Genomic DNA, 25,788 nt, shown 5'->3' on the forward strand with positions numbered 1-25,788 from the left:
CAAAAACTTCTGGATTTCAATCTTTGTTTGAGTGTACAAGAAAAATGCTTCTCAAAAGAAACTTTAATTTTCAATTAAACTCTTAAAATATAAAATAACTTAAAAGAATAAAGAACTAAACTCAAAGACAAGTCAGCAAAGTTGTACTCAAAACGGCAGCAGAAATAAAAGTGACCTGTCTTATCAAACACTGTCCTAAAACATATTAATCTTTTTAATAATCAAACTAATCACCTACGTGACCAAAAACATTATGAGCGGCTAACTGAGAGACACATCTGTCCTGTGATTAGCAGACATTCCTGCACATCTGCAGGTAAACCTTGCCACTGGCAGCTTTGTAGAGGAGGAAGAGGACGGTGGCTCCGAGCGTGCTCAGTGCAACTCTCGTTAAGGACCGCATCCTCCAGTTGCCATGGGGACTGGGTTGAGGGAGTTGACAGCAATCTGTGGCCGCATCCATCTGAGGGAGGAGAAGGAGAGGTTCACGTGGGAAACACGCATGAGCATGACAACACACGCCAAACCCTGTGGTTGGATTATTGTGACCTCATGCAGGAAGTAGAAGGGTTGCAGGTCATTTTAACTTAATCCAGTCTGGATTATGGCAATTTACTGGCCACACAGTTCCAGGCCAGTTAAAGCTTCACTGGATGGGAAATATCGGCTCAGTTACTCGTGGGCGGGAATCAAACAGAGACCCGCTTATTTTGAGGGTGAGGGCATGTCTGGTCCCATCATACCACCACAGCATGACTCGCAAACCTGAGTCACCCAAAACTTCCTGTGCCAAATCCTCACAGATTCATCAGCCAAGTCCAGAGACGGGTCTTGGTCATGGTCAAGTCACGGAGGAATAATGCTGTTCGTGAACTCTCGAGTCAGAGAGTGACACAGTGTCACACTCAATCCCTGTCATATGGGAAAGTTCGCAGATACAAAATGTTTCAGCTCTCTTCTGGTAAATACGACTTGGGAACTTGCGGTTTGGCAGTGAACCCAGTTGCTACAACTTCCTGAATTCTCTAATCACTAACAAGGAAAAACTTCTAATAAGTGTCGGGAAGGCATTATTCCCACAGGACCTCAATATCAAAGAAACCTGGGTGATATCTACTATCTTTATACATATTTATTTTTGAATCGAACAACAAACAACAGTTTCCTTGAAAAGATATCTAAATATATTACTTCATGTTGCACCTTCTAGTCCTCATTGCTCGGAAGCTAAAGCTAAATATACTGCACAGGAAGTAGTGTATTTAGCTATTTGCTGGCAAAGCAGTAACTGTTTGGGACATACTGACCAAATAAATAAACTAAAGAAATTATGAGGCTTGAGTGCTTGGAGAAGTTTATATGAAGGTTTTTTTTGGATAGATTTGTTGCTTTTTTACTGTGCATCTGGGTCTTCATTTTAATTGTTGTGTATTCAGGCAGTCCACAAAAGAAGCAACATACAAACTTTCAAACACCTTCCAAGCCTACAGGAGTCAGCATCTGATACTCAAGAGGTAGACTGTCAGTGGAATATTCCATTAACCTTTTCTTATGTGAATAGTAAAATCTTAGTTTGACATCTTTTGGCCGAAGGCTACATAAGAAGATTGATACCACTATAATATCTGTTCATTATGTTATGAAACTGGAGCCAGCAGGAGATTAACTTAGCTTAGCATAATGACTGGAAGATGAAAGTAACAAATAGAAACACAGAAGAGTGACAAATCAAAGGAAGAACCAACACAAATTGTCTTAGTAAGGTGTTGGGCCGCCAGAACAGCGTCCATGTGCCTTGACATTGATTCTACAAGTCTCTGAACACTGTTCCTCCAAAGGGTATTCTCTCATCTGGTGCTTTGATGATGGTGGTTGAGAGCGATGTCTAACACGTCAGTCCAAAATCTCCCATAGGTGTTGAATTGGGTTGAGATCTGGTGACCACCAAAGTCATAGGATATGATTCACATCATTTTCATACTCAAACTATTCAGTGACCCCTCGAGCCCTATGAATTGGGGCATTGTCATCCTGGAAGACACCACTCCCATCAGGATAGAAATGTTTCATCTTAGGATAAAGGTGATCACTCAGAACAACTTTGTATTGATTTGTAGTGACCCTTCCCTCTAAAGGGATGACTGGACCCAAACCATGCCAGCAAAATGCCCCCAAAGCATGACAGAGCCACCAGATCCCCTAAATGTAGGGGTCAAACATTCAGATCTGTACTGGTTTTTTCTTTAAATTTTCACATTTCTTTAAATATGACTATCAGCAACTCTAAATCTATATTAACACATTTTATCTTGTTTGTTTCATCTGTACACACCTGAAGGGAGTCATATGCTGGACTATTTCTTGGCTGAGTGCAATGACTTTCCTGGAATCCTGTCTTCATAAAGTTACCTGACTCTTTAAATTTAGCTAGCCATTTCCCCCCCTGCTTCCAGTCTTTATTCTAAGCTAATCGGCTTCTGGCTGTAGCTTTGTATTTAGTGTACAAAGAATGGTATTAATCTTCTCATCTAACTCTCTGCAAAATAGCTCCTGAATTCATTTGGACGCTACACTAAAGAGGCTTAAACAGGGGTAATATGTTTTCCTTTCTTGGCATCTGTTAAAACCAGGTTATCAGGTAGGAGTCAGGCAGTGACAGCAAAATCTCCCATTTTGGTGCCACCTGGTGGTAGAATAAAAAAGACTTTTTCTTGCTATAATCATATAAAAATGTTACATATGAGAGCTTTTAGAAACGAGTAGAGAAGAATATAACGTGCATGTAATTGGTGATTAAATAGTAAGGAGATTCTGATCAGCTGACAGTGTGCAAGACAACAAAAAGTGAAGTCGAACAGTAAAATTTTAGCGTCTCGTATGATACAAATATCTCAGAGAATTGATCAATACCTTTGACTCAATGATTGCTTCACTAGGGGCTGAAATGTCTTGCATCCAAGATGCATTTTCCATCCTGTGCTCTATTTTGGAATATATTGAACTACTCACATTTTAAACAGCTCAACAATATAAAGGTGCTGCTACGACTGAGCCACTGGCATTGCAACTTCTTTTCAAGCCGATGACGTGAATAAATAAACTGTATTATCAGGTGTTCAGCTGCAAACAGCTCTGGTGGTTCATGTGCGCTCAGGGGAATTACAGGATGCACTGTTGCATTAAATGACGCAGAGAGTCAAGAGTCCTGCATGAGGGAAAACCAGTGAGTTTACAAACCCCGCAGAACAGTCGCAGTCAAACATTCAACTGGAGGCCGGGGTGCTTTACGTTCACATTCCAGGAAGCAGATCAGGGGTTTTTAAACTTCATCAGCCAAGTCATCACATGAAATTTTTATTTGGTTGATTGACTCTTACCTCTACCGCTGCCACAGCACTTAATGTTACAAAGTGGTGTTTTTAAAGTTGCATTAATGGATTGTTTTTGGCTTCTTTGGTGCAGAAAGAGTCACAACAAGCTGAATATCACATACATTGGACATACATAACATTAGCATTAATTTGGAGACCTTTTTCCAACCACATTAACTCCTGAGATAAATATATGGCTCTTTAAATGCTACATGTTCCATTTTCTGCACCAACAAGTCACTAACTTTCCAGTTTGGTGCTTGACAGGTAGCGCACTGCAGGTTTATCAGAGCTCATTTATCTGAAAACAGGTGCCCACTGCTGCTGGAAACTGAACCATATAATGTAAAGGTGCACAGTTGATGATAATGCCCTGTGGGGGTCATCACTACCAGGGACCACGTTCACATTGCAAATTGTCATTTGAACCATTATTAATATAAAACTATGGACAGCTGGAACTTTAAACTACATAATTTGAAACAAATCATGTTCGCCCTTCATCTGAGCACTTTGAAAATGCCAGCACATTTCCTAATAACACATTTGTGTTAAAACTCTAGCTTGTACACTCATCACAACTGTGAAAATATAAAATTTATGACCACTATAAGCTGTGCTGGAGGGTTAGTTCCTTACATTGACAGAAGGTGATAAAAGTCAGACAACTTAACAGCCTTTTAAATATCACGCTGCGACTTTCTTATCAGTTCTCATATTCCTCCAACCTCACTGGGAATCACATAGTTTTAAACTCAACACTAGATGGCAGCGACGAGCATCTTTCTGATGATGATTCCTGGCTCTAGTTTAGATGTTACAAGAAAATAAATGGAAAGTTTGTTTTCAAAGCAGGGCTATAATCCAGTAAAGTGTGTTGGATAGCATGTACAGTGAGAGTTCCAGCAGATACAGTGACATAGTTTGTGTGTTTCAAAAGACAAGCTTCCATGGATAAGGCTGTGTGTGTGTGTGTGAGGACCCTCCTCCTTGGGCTCAGAGCCAGTGGGTCCAAATGGGCTCCGTTGGCCGTCGGATTCCTGTTTGACACAGCTGAGGACCCCCCCCCACGGACGTTATCGGCATACACACACACACATACCTACACCATCACCACACTCCACCTCTATCCGCTGCTCGCCCACCCCCTTTTCTTACCCCGTACTCCCGCCTCTACCCATCAGCCCTTTCTCCCTTCTTAAACTCCCTCACCCTGCCAACCTGCGTCCTCTCCACGCTTTCTTCTGCCCCCACCCTCCTCCTTCCCCCCTCAGCCCCCTCATCCCCCCTCATCCCTCCGCCTCATCGTCTGTGTGCTGACAGGTCCATGTCACAGCGGTGCTGACTTATGGGCTGTGAGGATTCTGCCCTGTCAGGAAAGACTCTCTCCTCTTGGAATACAAATGCAACCACACACACATATACACACACACACACACACACAAGAGTCAGGTGCACACATGCAAGCACCCTCGCACATACCTGTTGGAGCTCGTCAAAATTCATATGCACTTACACCGAAAACACACACACACACTATGTTCTGTTCATGTTGCTTTTGTAGTAAGAGGAAAGCTCTCAGAATAACAGCCAGCAACGTAAGAAAGGAATTTAGACTGACTTGCATGAAATATTGATGTGTTTCGGCAGAAACAATCAGCTGATATCAGCTCATCACTGATATATTAGTACTAATGTTGACAGATGCAAATATAAATCATGGTAGATTAATGTTTTAAAGCAGCATTTTTATGTATATTCACATTTTACCTTATTTCAAACCTACTTCATTTGAATATTTATTTAGTTATTACTGATATTTCATTTCCATTTACTGTTAAATTTCTTATACTGTTACTCATTATTAATATTTCTTTTTATTCTTCAGCTCTAAAATATTTTTCCTTAGCATTTAAGGCAGATATAGTCCCCGATTTTGATGATCAATTAGTGCTTTCAGTTATTTATTCAGTGAAAATGCTCAACATTTTCTGATTTTCTGACTCAACACTGACTGACTGACAAAACAAGTATTTGAAGACATCGTCTTAAACTCTGGCAAATTTTGAAGGGATTTTTTTTTACAATAATCTATTATAACATTTTATATAGTAAACAAATAATCAACACATTAACCTACAACAAAATTCTTAATGTATGTGATAAGATAATAAAACCAAAGATAGTTGCAGCCCTAAACATTTTTTATCACTTTTGGCCTGTAACAAGATTTCAAGTGCTTGTTGTCACCACTTGATGGGTCTCCTTCCTTCTTCACTTGAGGATGGCTGGCAGAGAAATGACCGCATCATGTAGCGTTGCATCATTTAATGATGCCAGTAGCAGCGGAAATAGTCTTGGCAGAGTAGTTAAAATATATCTAGGGTCGATCTAGGGAATGAATTTGATGAAACTGCTGCTTTTCTTGAGTGTTAATGTGCATCAACATGCCACCTGTGTACGGCATTTGGCGCCTGCCTTGTCGCATAGAGAATGAATATGGTTGAACTTTCACGACACACCGCTTTCAATGGCTCGCTGCGGTCATTGGCCCAGAAAAAGCCAAAGTTAGCTAATTTTAGACAAGGTAACGTTACTGTAAGCTCAGTTTAACATCAACATTTGAGAAACAGTAACCAAAAGCGAAGGAGCTCAGTTTGCATCACAGGTCAAATTTGTGATCCGTAGTGGAGGAAGTACAAGCTCAGCAATGTATGTGTGTGTGTGTGTGTGTGTGTGTGTTGACCTGGCATAGCAGACTGCGCAGGCAGTTGACTTCCTTCTGCAGGTCTTTAGTCTGAACCACCAGCTGGTTGCAGACAGCCTGGGCTTCTTTCTTTGGGTCTAGTGAGAAGACCAGCTACATGGAGGACCAAAGAGACCAAGAAGAAGAAGAAGAAGGACAGAGGTTAAGAGAACATAAAGGCACCTGGTCTCATCCCAGTCATGTGACAGGAAGGGACACAGCCTTAAAATTGCAAATGAAATATATTTGAATGTGGTTTATTTTAGACTATCATTAGTTATCATTACTTTTTTGCAGTTTAGTGGATTACCTGCTCTAAGAATCAACCCTACTTTGCATGTTGCTCCATCTGAAACGGTGTATCTACATAACATCAACATGCCTTTATTATAAGCTCCATGATTTCCATCATTCAATATGAGCTGGAGGACAGTCTGATGCCACTATGACCTGGTCCCGGATAAGCGGCGGAAAATGGATGGCTGGATAGAATATGATGATTTGTATATTGTTTCATGCATGTGGCCAAGGAATTGCACCACTAGTGCTTCTGTTGCCAAAATGTAAACAAGCTAGCATGAACTGGCGGCTAATGTGTCAAAACCTAACTGGCAACCCCTAGACAACATATACCTGAGAAGCTTGGCGGGGAAAACGGCTGATGACATCTTGAATGGTTTCTGTTAGGTAACAGCACTGCTGCATCACACTAATCAGGAAGTTCTGCAACTCCTCACTCCTGCAAAATGCAAACAAGTTATGGAGTAAAAAAAAAAAAAAATCTATGAGAATCAACAGAAATTCAATCCACAACAATTTTGATACGCAAGCATTTGTTCCTCCATAAATGCCTTAAATGTTTGATTAACATTCCAGCTTCTTAAACTTGAGGATTTGTTGCTTTGGGTTTTGGACTGTTGGTTCGACAAAACAAGCAATTAAAAGATGTCACCTTGAGCTCTGCAAAACTCAAGCAGTGACAGTTAAATTAAATTTCAAATGTCCAATCTAAGTTAGCTGTACAAATTGCAAAACTGAGAAAGGCCACACGAACATGATGCATTGCTCATCTGTCAAGTCATACAAGTTTCTGTAGACATACAACCTAAAAACTAAGATCAGTTGGGTTTAACTTTTTAAGAAGAGAGGCCAAAGGAGATGGCCACATCATAAAAACAAGGCAAGACTAGTGAAGATGCCCAGCAATGACAGAGTAGACAGATTGATAGTTTGGACCAAACTTTGTGTTAACATTCTCCGTACATTTCCTTGAAGATCACCTCACCGAAAACAGAGCAGGTGGCCAAGCCTTCTCCCACCTCCTCCCCATGCTAACCCATGCTGTCATCCCTCCCTGAAAACATCCACCTTAAATGATAAGTTATTTATATTCATCAACCTCTCCGTTCCCCTCTTCCCATCCCCTGGTCCTGTGGGATATTGATAGCTCTTATCTTAATGGTACATTTCCCTTGGTGAGGGGACTGAGCAGCCAGCCCTCCTCACACTCTGTCAGAGGGGCGAGTAAACAGTGTCAGTCAGCCTGTGCTGCACCCTCACCTCCCTTCTCCCTGCTGTTAGTTTATCTAGGGAGCCGAGAGTGATGATAGGCCCCCGATGGGAAGATTGTTGAAGGGATTGTAGATGGAAACAACGATGTTATGTTAAATGGGAATGTTGGTGGAAGGTGTGTGTGTGCCACTCTTTTTTAAACTTAATTTATCCCCGGAAAGTCAATTGGACAAACCTGCCCTTTTTCCAGCAATACCCTGCTTGACTTTGAGAAGTGCTTTGCTCAATGCTAATTGCATAGAGGAGAGTGATTCATATTTGCTTTCACTGCATTTTACCAAGAGTTGAAGGATTCAGACCTGCAATATTTCAGTCACATCACTTCTTCAACTTCCTTTGGAGATAGCACTGAGCCACAAGTTCCTAGCAGAAAGACCTGTTTAAACACAAGACACCAAAATGACAGCTGATTGCCTGCCAAACTGGTAGCTAACCAACACCAAGACATATTTTTCCTGCTACCTAGTGATACTGATTCAACTGTTGACAACTTTTCCAATACTATTGAACTGTTATTAGCTCAAAATCCCACTTTGAATGCATTGTTTGTTCCTCTTAACTATCAAGAGAAACATCCATTCATGATCCAGGAGGGGGAGGGGGGGGGGGGGTCCCAAGACGTTCCCTAACAAGGCAAGATGTATAATGCTCCAGCATGTTCTTTTCTGTGCAGTTGGATATACCCAGAAAACCTCTGTGGCCTTACAGGTGCAGTCCAATGAAGCCATTATAGAAACAGAGCAGACTGTCATCCGTGCCTGGAGATTATTACATTATTCTGCGATAATGCAATACCTCCCCTTCACTAAAAACACACACTTGCACATTTGTACTTGGTATGAATTTCCATTTCCCTGTACAAGTTTTATGATTTATTGTGTTGATGTGTTGTTGATGTTGTCCTTCTGTATTCTGTCTTCATGTGAACTCTGGCTGCAATAAAAATTTCCCATAGTGAGACAATAGATAACCTGTTACCTATTACTGAAAACCTATTAGTGAGAATGCAAACATTTCTCACTGGTTATACAACCCACACAGTACCACAGTTATAGACCCTACCCTACCCTCTGACCCTGTACAGAGCACATACAGACCGGGGTAACAAACTTCCATAACCCATCCTGAGTCCTTGTGAGAGTGAGGAGCTGATCCAGGAGGAGCAATGTGGATTCTGTTCACGTTGAGGTTCCTTTCCAGCACAAGCCTTACGGTGGAGGCTGAGCAGTGTGATACCCTGATAATTGGAGCCTGTCCTCCAGTTCCCTCGTCAATGGGCAGTATTCTCCACAAGACATTGGAGAGGCGCACAAAGACTATCCAACAACATCCAGCCTTTTTATTATGTCTGACATGCTTTATCCCTACAAAGATTCTTTTTTTTTTTTTTTTTACCAACTTCTTGACCTCCACCAGAGAGTTGGACAAAACTTCCTCTGGGTCTTTTAACTGCCTCACAGAGGACCAGGAGCTCCTCCAAGTGCACCATCCACTGTCCATAATATCGCCAGTCAAGGTCAGCAGTTCTCCTCCCACACAGCCTTCCCTGTCTCGCCTTCCTCTGTTGTCTGAACATTTACCAGAATGTCTTTGAGACAAAGCATCGAGTAGTTCTGCATGACCTCCCCAAACTCATCCAAAGGCTCAGTCTTTACCTTTAGCTTCACCAGTGGTCTCTTGGGTTTCCATCCTGAAAGACACCACTGACATTCAGAATTCCAAAAAGCTGTCTGCAATGACGGCTTTGGACATGGCCCGCTTGATCTGGATGCCCTCAACCACCCCAACCTGCCCTGGGATTCTGGAAAAATGCAGCGGCCCTATTTTAGTTCTTGGGTCCGATCGGGCTCCACAGGTACAGTCCCAACTATTAGTTGCTTGTTCGTTCGTTAGCTGACAGATGAGCAAATGTCATAAATGTTCTAATTCAGTTTCCGCACAGCATAGTGTTTCAGTACATTAAAGACAACCAAGGATTTAATACAGCAACATGTCCATCAGCACAAGTAAGGTTACACTTTATTACTTCAGGTCTATTTTTTCTCTGGTCCCCGACATGACAAGAACACATTTTTAGACTAATTTTCTAATAATTTCCCTTTTTTGAGAGTGAAATGGGGATTCTGAAGGAGCTCTTCAGGAGCTCTCCCATCCCTCTCCTTAACCTTCCCCTCTCTCTATTGGACTGTCTCTCATCTAGCAGGCGAGGGTGGGTGTAACTAGCAAGCCTAGTCCTGCTTGAGGATTCATGAAGTGATGGGGTGCGGTGCGATGGCTCTGTTTGGCCCCTGCCGCTGGCTCTCTTTTGCTCATTGCAACCTCCCATCGCCTCTCACCTTACAAATCATTACAGCTCCGCTTAAACCATTAGGGCCTGGCTCAAGGCTCTGCTATGGGGGTGGGGGGGGGGATGGGGATAAGGAGCTAGGACAGTGAGATGCTCATAGGGCTGATGGACGACTTCCAGTGGGGGAGGACAGACGGAGCATTACGGGGAGATGGAGGAGGGCTGGATGTGGGGGAGGGTTTAAGGTGTGTGGCTGACAAGTGTTTAAATTTCTGCTACTACAGTCAACTTTGTGTCTGGCTTTGTGTTGTGGAATACTTTTTTGGCGACTGACAGTTTGTCAGACATTCTTTGTAAAGTGAAACAAACGAAGATTTTCAAATACTGTGAGGATAAGGAAGTTTTTTTCCACAGACACCTCCATCTACCATTATATTTCTTATGTTTGGACAGTAGTGTTGATAGGAAAGTTGAAGTGCATGGAATGATTTGTACTTTGTACGTCATCTAACCACGTCTGAATGATTAAAAGCCTACCGTTACAGAGGGAGACCACAGACCCAATAATTGTACAAATAGGGTTAATAGCATGCAGTTTTGGATTGTTTCTCCTCAAAGGCATTAATTGTGTTGCATTAGGTTTATACACATGCAAAGTAACGGTAGTAGTTGCGTGAGGAATGAAATAAGAGAGCTTGAGGAAGAGGTTCAAATTCTGCCGACTTTCTCACCATACCATACTGGTAAATCAATGTATAAAGTGGGTGTAGTTGTCAAATTATTGGTTTCGGATAGTTACAAAACTTCTTGGATGCAGCCCTTCCAATTCCAACACTTGAGATGTTGTGTGTGTGTGTGTGGGGGGTATAATGACACACTTCGACGATCAATCAAGCACTTCATCTGAAGCATACTGACACCGTGACTCACTGTTTTCCTTGAATTCTGTTCGTAGTACGTAATTTGGGATCCCCTTCCGCTGACTACACAGATGTTACTTGCCACCGGCCTTGGCATTAAGATTTGTGTAACCCCTACCCAATGTCTGCTGCTCCCAGTTGGCTGATTGTGTCCAGGTCCACTTTGTCCAGGTGCATCTGCTGCACAGCACTCAGAACCTTCTGTTGGTCCACTGGATCTGTGATACCAGTCTGACAGATAGAAAAAAGCTGTTACCTTTTTGTTGACCCAAATCTCTTCCCTTCTTCTTATATTTTCAAAAAAAATGAGCAAACTGCATGATTATGTGTACAGATATATTAAGATGCTTTCTCAAAAGATTATCTGATGCTTTCATTGAGTTTAAGGTAATACATTTTTCATCACTGCACTATTATATCAAATGGAAAATTCTAGATGTCATTTTATACAAGTGTGCACGTAAGTCCGCATAAAATATATTTAGTGTCTGGAATTTAACCTGAAGTTGTCATTTACTATAAATGCAACAAGTCTTTGTAATAATGACCCAAATGTGGACCAGGTGTTATAAATACATTACACTTTATTAACATCAATTTGCCTCTTATCACACATTGGCGGTCTATCAAGGTTAACAGAAATACACTCAATCCTAAGAATGATCCTGGAATACCCTTCCAACAAAGAGAGATGCTTATCAGAGTACTTTATCAGTTTAATCTATCACAATATCTCTCTACTGAAACCGTGGCCTTAAAAAGCTATGACAACAGCAGCTACCCTCGTCTCTTTCTGGGTCACCCTGAAGGCTGACAGTGTGCGAAAGAGCTGACAGACACACAGATGTTACAGTCAATCTTCTACCTTCTCCAGGTCCTCCTTCTCCATGGTCAACAGGTAGTTCCAGGTGATGTCATTTTCCTGTGCATGTGTGTATGTGGAAAAACCAGGTCAGAAAGCGAAAAACATCACTCAGCATTTACCGAATCAAAACTTCTACAAGCTGCTCCTGACCCCACTGCCTGAAACAGATGTACCTGCATGAGGCTTTGCCATACAGTGAAACCAATCTACCTGCACCTGTCAAACCCAGTCTTCATATATCAGATAGGGTCTAAAACTTGAGCTGACCCTTGGTTTAATTCGGGCCAAGTCAATCCAGCACACTAGATCCATTATGAAGTATCAAGTAAAATATGTAAACTGCACATCATGACATGCTGCCAAGCATGAAAATGTCATTCTTCCAATAATGCAGCTGCGCTCAACACATTTGAGATCATTATATGTCACCCATAGATCTATTACTGTATTGTATTGTGTGTAACAGCACGTTATCTCTTCTCACTATCTTGCCATCAGTGAGATAAGAGAACAAGAATCTTCCATTAGAAACTGGCACTGTGCATGCAAAAATATACATATTTGAGAAAAAAAAAACACTGAAATCCTATTCCAACACGCATACTTACACTCATGATGTCAGCGAGGTAGCCAAGATCGAGGCCGTGTAGGAGGAGCTCGAGGTCATCCAGCTTAGTTACACTGAGGAGGGCAGAGAGTTCACCTCGAAGACGTAAAACTATGGACTTATTTTACAGTATCAACTCAAGTATGAACCAGCTGGGATTGTAATCACACTAAAACCGTGTATGAATTTAGACTTTCTGTATAGTGCATCATGTTGTTCAAAAGCTGAACAGCAGCATAAAAAGAAGGGGTACCATCCTCAAGTGCAAGGCCTGGTTTAAAGCCTCACAGCAGTGAAGATCTACCCTACTGAAGTGTCCTTGAGCAATGAACTACATCTCTTTCAGCTCCAGTGTTCCTGAATTCAACCTTTGACCTGTTTGTAGAAGTGGTTTGGCAAAAGGAAAGACATCTATTTCTCCTTTAGGGATTAAGTGAGTGCAGCTAAAATGTCATTGAGTTCAGACACATCAGAGTAACCGCAGTCTACACAGAGCGTCAGTTTGACTGTTGACATGACAAACTTTATGAATGAGCCTCTCTTCTCGCACATACAAAATATGTGAAATGCTTAACTGGGGTTTTAATGTCTTTGTAGCTGACATGAGAGAAAGACAGCTAAAATGTTTACAGGCTGACAGGCTGTAATTCCTGATGTCAGACTTGCTACAATACAATGTTTTTGGCTGATCATACTTGCCCAGCTGTGCCTGAATGGACAAAACAATCATGCAAGAGGTTTATTATTGTTTATGTCTGGTCGAACAATGATTCAACAACACCTGCTGTGCAGTTCACAGAAAACCCAACAGGGGGCGACAAGCACACAAGCTGCATTGGCTGGTCTTCAGCTGAGGCAACAGAGGACTAGATTGTTGTAAAACTCTCAGTATAATCTTTACTATAATGCTGCTCCTGTATACAAGATTGTAGCATTATTTAAGCTTGTCTGCTTTGGTGCAGACATGTTTTTGACACCTTCACATGCAGCAACTCTGTCATTTCTTTACCCACTAAGTGACCTCAGCAGTTTAAACATGAACACACTATGTTTTCTAGCTGCCTGGACTCTGGAAACAATATTCTTAATCCTCCACAATACAAGCGTCAAATATTCACTCCTATCCTAATTTGTAGATTGTCAATAAATTGTTTCGCATCATATTTTTATTATTTTAAGTTAAGTTGAAGATGCCCCTGCCCACTTCAGCTGATCTTCATCTGATCAGAACCCTAAAACCCTGACTTCTATTGGAGTACTCTATCTAGCACATTACATGTGCAAACACATAACTCATGTTCCCAAAAAAATCTGATTAGATCTGAATAGATTTTGTCAAACCTGCCCAAGCCCTGGGGCTGTTTTACCTTTCCTTGGAAGGTGGAGGTTCAGAGTTAGTCTTTAATAACTTCGGAAGAGTCTCCTCCATGGAGCTGAAAGCCTGGACGTTAGAGACGTGGGATGAAGAGGCCAGGATCCTGGATATCTACAGACAGACACAGTGTCAGTGTCAATACTATGTAAAATGTTTTTTTCCCTGAACAGCACAACACAAGGATGTATGTAATTAATGTCACAGAGCTGTAAGATTCATGTAACGTAAAAACTACTTTGAATGACCAAATGATACTTTAAATTCAAATAAGACTAAGTACATATTCTAAAGACATGTTTAATGCTGTTCATTTCTTTTATTTTCTGTAATGACTAGACTGATATTAAATAAACCTTTACTCTAGATTACCAAAAGGACAGTAAAAATACTAATACTAATTGCAGATATGTGTTATCTAAATGCATAAAAAAACTACATCAGGTACCTGTGTCATTTTGAATATGGAAGCCAGGTCAGCTGGGCTCTTGCCAGCCTTCGTCTTTATTGTTTTGTCTGCTCCCAGCTGGAGGAGCTTCAGCACTGCCTCCTCTCTGCCATACTGCACTGCAATAGCCAAAGCCTGGCAGAAAATATTAATACTGATTATTATACAAAAAGTAAAACATATAAAAGGTTATCTAAATGAAATATACCCAACAAATATCAGCTACAGGACTATCTGCAGATTCCCACTGAAGGAACCTGCTATAAACAAAAAAAAAAAACTGTGACACACCGTGTGTCCATTGCCATCCTGGACGTTGACGTCTGTGCCGTGGGACGCCAGAAGGTTGATGACCTTACTGTAGCCGTTCCTGGCTGCCAGCATCAAGCAGGTCATTTGAGACCTGAGAAGGGACAACAGACAAGAACAGCAAACAGGAGATGAGGACAGAAAAGAGAAACAAAGGAGAAGTAATTATAGGAATGCAGGAGAGGATATTGAGCAGGAAAAATAGGGAGAGGAATGAGAAGTGGAAATAGTACAGACACTGGGAGGGGGCGGGGGGGTGATGAAAGTAGACCACAGGAAATCAGAGTTAAAAAAAGAAGAGGACTTCTTCATGGTGACTGTAAAGTTAAGAGGTGAGGACAGCGGAGGGGTCGATGAAAAACCACATAAAAACCACCAGGGGGCAGCAGACACCTGATGATAGACTTTACAAGTACACTGATTCAGCACATTCACTGTTTCAACTGTGTTTCTACTATCCACATGAAAGAGTCCCAACTGACTTGCAGCCAAGACTTCATTATGGCTGAAACTTAATGTACTCACATATATGGATCTATGGATTTCCCTCTTAAAAGGATACTTCACTTAAAATCTTTCCACTGTTGAACACTCATTCAGTCTTTGAGCACAATAATAAAGTGTAGGCTTATCTACTGTAGTGATAACAGATCACAAACAAAACACAGTTGTTCAATGTGTCCTTCGAAAGCCAACGATTGTTAAATGAATGACCCGGTTTTAACAACTATGACCTTTCTTGCTAATCCTCTGTTGCAACTACATGTTTGCTTCTATTTGAACAAGAGCTGTATATAAATAACCTGCGCTACAGTACTTCTGTATCTTATTAATTCTGACTCAAACACAGCGGGTGAGAAAAATACGTCAATCCAGAGGGGGTTGGGAAAGTCCAGGAGCGATTCATCACTTTACCTGATGTGTATATCTGTTTGAGAGCGACACACAGCAGGCATTTAAAGGCACAGTCTGTAATCCAAATGTAAACAAATAGGTAACCCAACAAAAAAAAACACTGATGGGAATGCATTACCACTCTCAAATTGATTGACAGCTCTTATAATACATTGGCTTTTAATACATGGACAAACATTTGAAAGCCACTAAATCTAAGTTGTGTTTCTGTTGCAGTAAAATCTTTGTTTACATTCATATTTTGTATAAACAAAGGACTTCCCTAAACTTTTAGAATAAAATGCAGATTTCTCAAGATTTAAACCCTTTAAATGATGTATATGAAGTTAATATAATTCAAATCTATATATAGTAAAATAATCAATGACTGCTTCTTTAACACAATAATATAGTGTTATTCTTAAGCAAGGGTTTTAATTTGAAAATCAAAATTAAAAAAGAGAATGAGAAGCAGACAAATCAAGATCTTTTTCATAATTACATTCAGAGTTGGTTGTAAACGCTTTTATTTTTATTTTGAAAATAGCTATAGAAATAAACCTTAAAGATAAACTATGCAAGTTTTCCCCTCTATATTTTTAGTTGAAATATGCTCCAAAGCATATCTTACATATAAAATCTTCAGTCAGAGTATTTGTAATATTATACTGCAACACTGACATCATGATATAGTACGCTTCCTAGAAATTCAATTGGAAAGCACTTAAGAAAACCAAAAAGGGAATGTCGGGGGAATTTAATCTATAATATAACAAATTAGGTAATTATACTGATGCAAAATCCCACCAGAGACATTACAGGAATAGCTACCTCAGTGTTTGACTGACAAATCAGAATATATTGTCATAGCTCCTAAACATAGATGCCATGTAGAGTAGAACCTTTTTTGCTTTGTCACTCTGAATTGAGATGTACAAATGTGTTGCAACAGAGGTGTTGACTTTTGCACCAACATATTATGTTTAACTAAAGGTGTCCGGGACAGAGGTGATATTTGTTAAATAGGTGTGAAACTGTGTGAACCTCAGTGGGTTGTGAACATCATCCAGGCAGCTATATCTTACTTGAATAAACTAAAATAAACCAAAAGCTAATGTTTCATGTGAATTCAAATAAATGAGCCGGTTCCCTGAATAACTATGATGAGTATGACAATCACGCATTTACATTCCTCTACACCCAGTCACTTCCCCTTTGACCCAAGAGGACGGGATAGATAGCATCAATCATTTCAGCTTTCATGTCCCGTGCTGTTGTTTTTTTTTTTCCCAAGGATGGTTTTGCCTGGGAGACAAGTAACGAGGTCACTCACAGTCTATTTCGGTGTATTTTATGCGTGCGTGTCCTTCAGACTGTGAGTTTTGGCCAGTTCCCAAACAGACATCTGATCGATATACAGACAATTCAGAGTAAACAAGGCTCCTGCTGTCATGACAGCATGAAGAATGACTTCTACAAATACCTCACTTAATCACTTCCACAAAATGAATCCTAAAAAAAATTCACAATGATTACAATACCAGTCAAAAGTCTGGACGCACTTTCTCATTCAAGTGTCCAAACTTTTGACTTGAAATAGTAATCATGGGAAAAGTATGCACAGACAACATGTTATTGGCTGGTTTCATGTCGGTGAGAATCACATTTTTATCTTGTGCGACTTGCACAACAGCCACTGTCCAATCAATAAATGACCTACACAACTGTTACCTGATCATACCTAATGATTATTCTACACATGCTGCGGCCAAAACAATCTACTAGAACTTTAAGTCGAGTGCGAATTGCGAGTCAAGATGCATGTCTTTACGATTGTCTGAATCCTGAGAATTCAAATGACTCAGCGTTGGCAGATGTGCGGCAACACAAAGCCTTTCTCTGTTATTTATTTTATATTTTTGACGTGTTCAGGATTTGGCTCTTTCAAGACTTGAGATTTGAAAGTTTTTTTGCTTTCAAGTCTCCAGTCAGGCCTTAAGGGACCCCATATCTATACAGGTTCTGACTCGTTCTGAGTCTTTCAATTACTTTTTTTTTGGTTGGAGACGATGAGTATTGACACAATCATTACCAAATGTTTGGGGCCTTTTGACCAACTTTTATGAGTCCAAAGCAGAAGGATATCAAAGTCTAAACTGGAATTATGCTTCTGCAAATGTCTCTGCAGGCCTGACTGGAGGAGAGAAGGGTGTTATGTGTAATCATAGGGGCTTACATAGGAGTGGACGTGCACCCCCCCTACCCCCAAACCTCAAACAATGCATTGGGGAAACCTGTGCATCAAGTAAGCCGATTAGTTGATCCAATTCCTGTTAGGAGGAATGTTTAGAGCAGTAAACAAACAAAAATAGAAACAAAAAAAAAATGCACAAATGTAAAATAAACAGCCATACAAATGTCTCATATTCACATATACGCAACATAGAAAAGCACGCTCCAGCCTTAACGCACCTACGATCAACACAGATCAGTATGGTGAAGATCAAAAAAATGGGACACATGGAGGCAATGGACCCCACATCATGCTCTCGCAGGACTTTGAGAGATGACAGAGAATGCTTGTTTACACTAAAACTGAGAGACGCGCAGCTGGTGTTAATCATTGGTTTGATATTCAGACGTAAGAGGCGATGAGGAAGAGGAGGCGGTTTTATCCGCTGCACCCACATGAACCTCATATTCTTCTTCGCACTGGATGTTGGGGGCAGTTGGCCCCTCCTCCTCCTCCTCACCACCTCCCCCCCCCTCCTTCTCCATCCTTCTGTGTCTTGTTACCTTCTTTCAAATATTTTGTCTGGGAAGGAACCGATCAATTTCCTAACGCTGTAGCATGTCCATGTGTGTCACCAGGGGGTTTCAGGTGGTGTGTGTGTGTGTGTCGAGTAAGTAACGGCATGCTGGCAGAGATAGAGTGGCGGGGGGTTAGGGAAAACTAAACAATCAAGCCACTAGATTTCTCCTATTTTTCATCACCATTGAGTGATGGCTGGACATTGTTGCTGTACATTTCACTCATATTTGTAGGCAAGATAGAAAAAAATCTTTTTTGGCTTAAAAGCTAAATGCACCAAAACTGCTTTTGGAAATCAGATGAATTTCAAGAAAATTGTCATGGAGTGAGGAAAGACAATGCATATTTTTACAATCATACCCGTAAATGATGAAAAGTTCTGATGAATAGCCGGTTGGTCGTGGTTCAGCATGGATTTGATGGTTGAATGAATGACATCTACAGTAGATATCTTGATTCAAATAATTGTATTTCGTTTTTCTTTGAGTTTTTCTTGTTAATTCAGTTGAAACCATGCTTATGTGTCACCCGGATGTTCAAAAATGCTCCCACTTTAACAAAAACCAGCCCACTTCTGACCTACAGTAGATGCCTTGAACACTTCTGACCTACAAATGACCAAAAGCATGCTTGCTGGGTTCCCTCCAAGCTTGTAAAAAACCTCCTAAAATCCTCTCGCCCACCCGTTACACTCAATGTTTGTTTGTCTGTCTGTCTGATACCAGTCTGTACATGCACATGCCATAACAGGACATTCCAAACAAAACGCACAAATATACACACACACACACTGTATGGAGTGCTGTGGTGCATAATGCTACCACATGGCAGCTAAACAAAACAAGAACCATCAAAGGAAATTCGATCTAGCACCTCTGTTTTTTACTCCCCTGTTCAAGTCAAGTCTAGAAGTGTTTTGATTTGGCTTACATCAATGGGGATGTGACGGTGCGTACTGTATTGAAAATCCCATAAACATTTTGACCTGAAATACCCCCCCTTCACCTGTCCACCACGTTTGGATCAGCGTTTCTGGAAAGCAGAAGCTCCACACAGCGAGCGATTTTGTCTTCACCAGCAGACGCCGTGCAGCTGGCCATGAGCACGGTCCAATGATCTGTGGACGAAAATACGTTAGTGTAGATTTGAACAATTTTAAAATTCTATTTTATTAAAGAAAACATTTAGTTTAGCACTACTTATTGAAACGTGCATTTGATAAAATTACATAAAATGCAATAAGCCGGTACCAATCTGAGAGAATTACCATTCACAATGGAGAGTAAGTTACAATGGTACAATTTCATTTGGCAGACGATTTTATCCAAAGCGACGTACAAATGACAGTTAATACAACACAAGCGAGGATCTATGCAGACCATGAAGCTAAGTTCAGGTCATAGGTGCCAACAGGCAATGCATAGAGGCAATAGAGTGCATAGAAGTAGATACATTTTTTTATCTAGTTCATCAAATGCAGAGGTTAGGGTTTGGTACTAAACTTGGTACTTTTAAGGGTACCGACTAAATTACGACAGTACTACCGAGTACCTATTCACATTTGATCAATCAGAGCCAAATTGCGGGTTGTGTTGTGAATTCAAATAAATAGAAGATTTCTTATGAACCTTTGGGAAAATCCCTCCTTAGTTTACCGACACTACTTTATCCATTCAAAAAGATCTGATGTTGTGTAATTGTCTATCCGTTAGCGGAGTTTGTATGCAAATGAACCTATTGACCGACATGCATAACCAGTCAAAAATACTCTCGACGGTTAACCGATCAACAGTTAACCGTTGACATCCCTATACAGAGTGCTTCATTTTCTGACGCAAACTTTATACATGTTGAAAAGAAATGGAAAAATATCAATTGTTTACTATATGAACTATGTTCCTGCACATGCACAGTGGCCTCTGCCTTACACAGAACTACTCTCCAGAGACTGCCGTTTCTAAACAAACTAATGTGCCCAAACACTTTGTATGAATTCATACTAACTCTAACCATAACCCTAACCCTGTTTACCCTAACCATAACCCTAACCCTAACATGGTTAGGGTTAGGGTTAGAATATAGCCCCTGTTGGCTTTGTCCAATCTCATTAGCATAGCAGATGTACAAAAATATAATGATGCAGTTGGGTCAACCATGAAACAGTCAGCAAATGTATGTCCTAGCAGCTCCAACCATTTTGTCTAAATGGACAAGTATTCCCTCTGTTATTCACTCAATGTCATGTTTGTTTTTGGAGAGTGATGGAGTTTTGTTTCTGTAGACGCATCATAGAAACAGATGAAAGGTATGAAAAGTTTGTGATTGGTAATTATAATTACGTTATTTAGCAAAAGAAATTAGAGGAAAAAGGAGTACCTTTTTTTTTTTTCTTTTTAAATCACAATTAAGCCATACATCATGCTGTAATAAAGAACCCAGTGATGGAGATGGATAGCAGTTTATCTGGCACCAGGAAGTGTGGGGGACTTTATGGGACCAAATGACATCAGAGGAATTGTCTCCTTATCTTATCCTGATAAGACCAGTCTGAGAGCCATGGCAATGCACTCAATTCCTGTTTTGTTCCGGCAATGACTGAGTCCCCAACCTGTGTGTGTGTCACAGTGTGCATCTAAATGTGTATTTGTGTTTTCCTGTGTATGTGTGTGCACAAATACCTGGGCCTCTACATCTGTATGTGGGTTCCTGTGTCTTTGTGGCTGTGCATTTCTGTCTCTATATCTGTGTGCAAATGTGTGTGTGTGTTTATATTCTGTGTCTGTGTGGGTGTAAACCAGAATGCCTGGTTTGCGTCTGCAGAGGGCTGGAGTAAATAAATCTTGGCCTGAGAATCGGTGAGAGGGAATGACAGCAGCATGGTGACCGTTATCAATCACTCATGCATTCCTCCACTCAGCCTTGTTGCTTGGACAAGCGCCATCAGGACGTGACCACACGTCACCCTCCTGTTTAATTGTTTCCTTCACCTGCCTCGAGCATCAGACGCTGAGACCATGTGAAATCAGTCACACACACACACACAGTTTAACTCTACATTCTGGACTGAGAATTAATTGACATCAGATATCAACAGCATGACTAGTGCAGTGGTTCCAAACTGGGGTCTAAAGGACTTCCAGGGGCCATAGGAGGGTTTCTAGTGGATCCCCAGGAAAATAAAGAAGGCAGTGGTCTTAAAATAATTTATTGTAACTGCAGCAGCAACATTGACAGAATGTACAAAAGACTTCAGGGATCTGGGGCTGTATTCACAAAACATCCTAAGGCTAAAAGTAGCTCCTAACTGGCTGAGTTAAGAGAAACTCCTAAAAATACTCCTAAGTTTATGTGGGAAAAGTATTTCAGAAAACATTTTTATTGCTTAAAGTAGCTCCTAAGTTTAAGAGAAGTTAGAAGTAGTCCAGAGTTCTCCTATGTCACCAATACCTACTTACAAGATGCATGTGATGTGTCTCCTTGAATCAGGATATTGGAAAAAGTCAACTATCATGAACTTTGTAAGTATATTTTGATGGCAGGTGAGTTAATAAGGATTCAATCAGTGTACCAAAATATTAAAACCATACAAGAACACCAGAGATAATGGTTAACATAACTCTCCACTACTTGGACATTGGCAAAAAATGCAGTTCAGAGCTTTGATGAATTTAGAATATAACCTTCGTCTTTGAGAGTTATTCATCAAACTAAAATTACTCTTCAGGCCTCATTTTCTTCAGATTAGGATTTGCTTTATTTGTCATTTGAGCATTCATGTATTTCATACACTTGTTAGAAGTAAAAGGCATTTCTCATAAGGTGCAAGTGCCAAAACACCCGACATAACAGACACACATTGAGTTAAAAACAAAAAAAGGTAAAAAAAAAATGCATTAAAACATCTACCAACATCTATCTAATCATTTCCTGTTAATTGATGAATATTTTCTTTAACACTCACTGACACAGACGAGTCACCTGTCAACCAGTCACTGTGGAGAGATAGTGATAAAGTTCATGAAACACGATGTCATCCATAGCAATGGAGTCGACCCTGCCCCTTCTCTCAGCTCCTCACTAAAAGTTGTTCTGAGCAGCTTTGTGATTTGGTCTGAACAGGAAATCCTTAGTTAGGAATTTAACTTAGTAGTCATGGTGAAATTTCTATCCCATGTACTCAATATCAGCAAATCACTAAGTAAGCTGCCTATTGTGTCTGCTGCACAGGCCTCAAACGTATTTTGACCAAAAAATGAAACATAATGTTCTCTGGACAGCCAAATGGATTATATAACTCCCAATCAGTGCTGGTCGCACGTTGACATGCGAGAGCTGTCTACATGGAACTGAGACATGTACTTTTCTCTCTACATGCACTTAATGCACTGTGCTGCTAACTGCTCATTCTTTTTGTTTAGGATTTATATGTTTTTCTCCTTTTAAAGAGAATTTTTAGATTTACAGTATATCTTTATCCTTTCTGTTGTTGTTGCACTGCTGTGGGCTGGGAGGAACAGCATTTAGTTTTTTTTGTGTATGCAAATACGCACAAAAATGACAATAAACTAATCTTAAACCTTGAATAACGACTGATTCTTGTTTTTACTTGAGTGGAGTTGTCAGTCAACCTTAAGTTTCCCATCTACAGATTAGATTTTAATACGTCAATACTGCACTAACTCTTATCTAACAACAACACATTTCATCTTTCTTTTTTTTTCCAACAGGATTCATGCTTTTATGCACATATTACTGAAAACTTCTTAACATGGAAGAGTTCTTCCCCCCATGCTTATTTTACCCAGACTGACCTCCATCCAACAGATGCCTTCAATTTCTCTTGCTTTGAGATGAGGGTGCAGTGTGCATGAACTAAAAACAACTGAAAGGATCAGTGGTGTGTTTCTGCAAGAGTTCCTCTTTGGCGTCATCACCATTAAGTAATGTCAGATGAAGCGTAGTGGTGCAGCGGCCCAATTGGTTCCCCGGTTTTTGGCTGTAGCAGGTGAGGAAATTGAAAAAAGGTGCCACAGGGAAGGATAGCTGGACACCAACACAACAGGGACCGTCAGAAGGATTAGATATGGCTGTTTGATATCCAAGCCTGGAAGGCAGCGATGTAATGGTGTTGCCTAATTAAAGTATCTGCCCTAGTTTTTTTTTTTTTTCTGGAAAATGGCGAGGGAGGTATCACAGAAAGGTCAGCGGTGCCGGCACTTGTATTGTATATCATGATATAAACCAACAATTAAAAGATACAATAAATTTACATCTCTAATTCCTTTTTTAAATCTTTACTAATACAATAAACAGACAATGAACATAAGGTAGCCAATTTTTATGTACTGTAGAATCTATACTCTAAAATGCAAAGATCCTGACTTTTGGTCTATCTCTATTTTTGAGGTCCGAGCACCGAACAGTGTGAAGGTCCTGTTGTATTTGAAGAAATTCTTCTTCTTCTCTATTATTCTCCCAAAAGAATCACCATTTTTGAAGGGTTAAATGTGCTCAAAAACTTACGAAACTTTGCAGATGCATCAGAAGTGGTGAAAAATTTAATATTTTATGGGTTTTGGGTTTGGGTGTCGACACTGAGTCATAGTCATGGCGCCACCTACTGGCGACAGAAAGTTAAAGCTGCTGTACTTTTACGAGCTCTGCCAGGCAGGTTGAACAGATCCACATCAAATTTGGTCAGAAAAAGCTTTAAGACCTTGATGATGCCATATTGTGAAGCCTGTGAGTTTTCACTGCACACCGTTGGAATGGCGATGTGGCAAATTTCAACATTTTGCCATGAAAAAACAAACTCCACATCGTCATATCTCTCCCAAATTTCACATGCTTGATAAGAGTCCCAGTCTGAAGGCATGCACAGGCAAATACTGAATCACAGTTACAGCGCCACCTACTGGCAACAGGAAGTTATAGGCCCCATTCTTTTACAAACAACTTCTAGCATCTTAACCAGCACCACCTAAGGTTTGGTCAGTTTTGGTCAGGTAAACTGTAAGACCTTGATGCCGTTGCCATGGTGACACACACATGGTTCACCATGAAACAGGAAGCTGTTCCACGAAACTCGGCACACGTGTCAGAAGTGTTGAAACTTGATATCTTATATGGGTCTTGGGCTTGGGTGTGGCAAAATGGCTCAAGGGTGTCCCCTAGAAAATTTCAAATTAAAAGCCTCGACCTTTAAATTTGACGTAGATGAATGAAATTTGCTAGGCACATGTATCATGTCCAGATGCACAAAAAAGCCTCTTGGAGCTATACTCAAAGTCCAACAGGAAGTCTGGCATTTTGGATTTACTGTGAACTTTTGCCATTTGCAGGTGTTGTATTTTAACAAACTCCTCCTTGAGATTTGACCCAAGCGACTTCAAATTTGGTCAATGTTATCTAAAGACCTTTACAATGAAAAACTACAAAGGTGGCAATGCGGTGAATTTTGATGTTTCACCATGAAACAGGACGTTGTTGTAACTCAATCACATCCATCCTACATCATCCAATCTATCCCACATTTTTCATGTCTAAAATCACAACTGCAGAAGGTTTTCATTTCTCAATTATTAGGTGCATGGTTTTAGGGACATGTCGGTCTATCAGTCCTTTGGTATAGACTGAAAGCTGTTGAATGGATTGCCATGAAATTTTGAAATTAATTAATTGCGATCAGAAGGGTTTTATGAAAACACGGCTCGCATCTGATAACTTTCTCAGTTCTTGACACAAGAGTTTATTATCAAGGTCATCCATCCTCTGAAATATTATCATAAATTCTCCTCTCTTATCTCCCTACGTATGGAGAAACATACATTTATACACCATACATTTACTGATCCAATATGTGCTTAGTTTCATATTTTGCATATTTGTGTAATATATCAACATTACATATCCATAACTAAAGGAAAACAACCAAATGTAAAGAGAACTTCACTGTTTTACATATTATGAATGAAATGAATAAATCACCAAAATTATTGGAAAAAATTGCCAGTAAAAACATACAAGGGGCCAGTAAAACTCTGATCTACTGGCCAAGTGGACCAGTGGGGAAAAAATGTTACATTGGATGCTAAGTGCTAATTAGCAAACGTTAGCATGCTAACAAACTCAACCAAGATGTGTTAGCATTTAGCTTCCTGTGCATAAGTACAGCCTGACAGAGCCGCTAGCATGATTGTCGACTCTTAATCTTGTTTGATGAGATTTTTTTTCCCCATACATCCATGAACCTGATGAGACTGAAGTCTAATTAAGCAAAATCACCCCTCTTCAAACATTGTGATAGGATCAATACAGGTCTGACCTTTGCTGAAGTTGGCGCTGGCCCCTCTGTCCAGTAGCACTTTGGCTAGGTCATAATTAGCCACACTGACAGCACACATAAGAGGAGTCCATTCAAAGCCGAGCCTGGTCTCCACATCCATGCCTGTCCACACCGAAAGGATCAGATTAAATAGGGAAATAAAATAATCACATTAAAAAAAATATCTGTGGATAATCCCCGTAAGTGCACAGACACATATACATACTGTATATACACACAATAAGCCCTCGTTTCTTTGAG

At 40.4% G+C, this 25,788-nt stretch overlaps 1 protein-coding gene across 2 annotated transcripts in view; it reads right to left on the reverse strand.

Annotated features, from left to right (window-relative positions):
• Positions 1-45: 45 nt before the first annotated feature.
• The window catches only part of asz1 (ankyrin repeat, SAM and basic leucine zipper domain containing 1), a 28,691-nt gene continuing 2,948 nt past the window's right edge, over positions 46-25,788 (reverse strand). For both annotated transcript variants that reach the window (XM_067590643.1, XM_067590644.1), the window contains exons 3-13: positions 25,528-25,650; positions 19,209-19,320; positions 14,480-14,591; positions 14,189-14,323; positions 13,736-13,854; positions 12,370-12,442; positions 11,762-11,818; positions 11,015-11,127; positions 6,751-6,856; positions 6,118-6,231; positions 46-463 (exon numbers count right to left, since the gene is read on the reverse strand). In XM_067590643.1, the coding sequence (XP_067446744.1) occupies positions 290-463; positions 6,118-6,231; positions 6,751-6,856; positions 11,015-11,127; positions 11,762-11,818; positions 12,370-12,442; positions 13,736-13,854; positions 14,189-14,323; positions 14,480-14,591; positions 19,209-19,320; positions 25,528-25,650 (1,238 nt within the window). In that variant the 3' untranslated portion in view covers positions 46-289. The remainder of the gene's footprint in view (positions 464-6,117; positions 6,232-6,750; positions 6,857-11,014; positions 11,128-11,761; positions 11,819-12,369; positions 12,443-13,735; positions 13,855-14,188; positions 14,324-14,479; positions 14,592-19,208; positions 19,321-25,527; positions 25,651-25,788) is intronic.

Source organism: Thunnus thynnus, chromosome 5, assembly GCF_963924715.1.
Source record: "Thunnus thynnus chromosome 5, fThuThy2.1, whole genome shotgun sequence".
Lineage (NCBI taxonomy): Eukaryota > Metazoa > Chordata > Actinopteri > Scombriformes > Scombridae > Thunnus > Thunnus thynnus.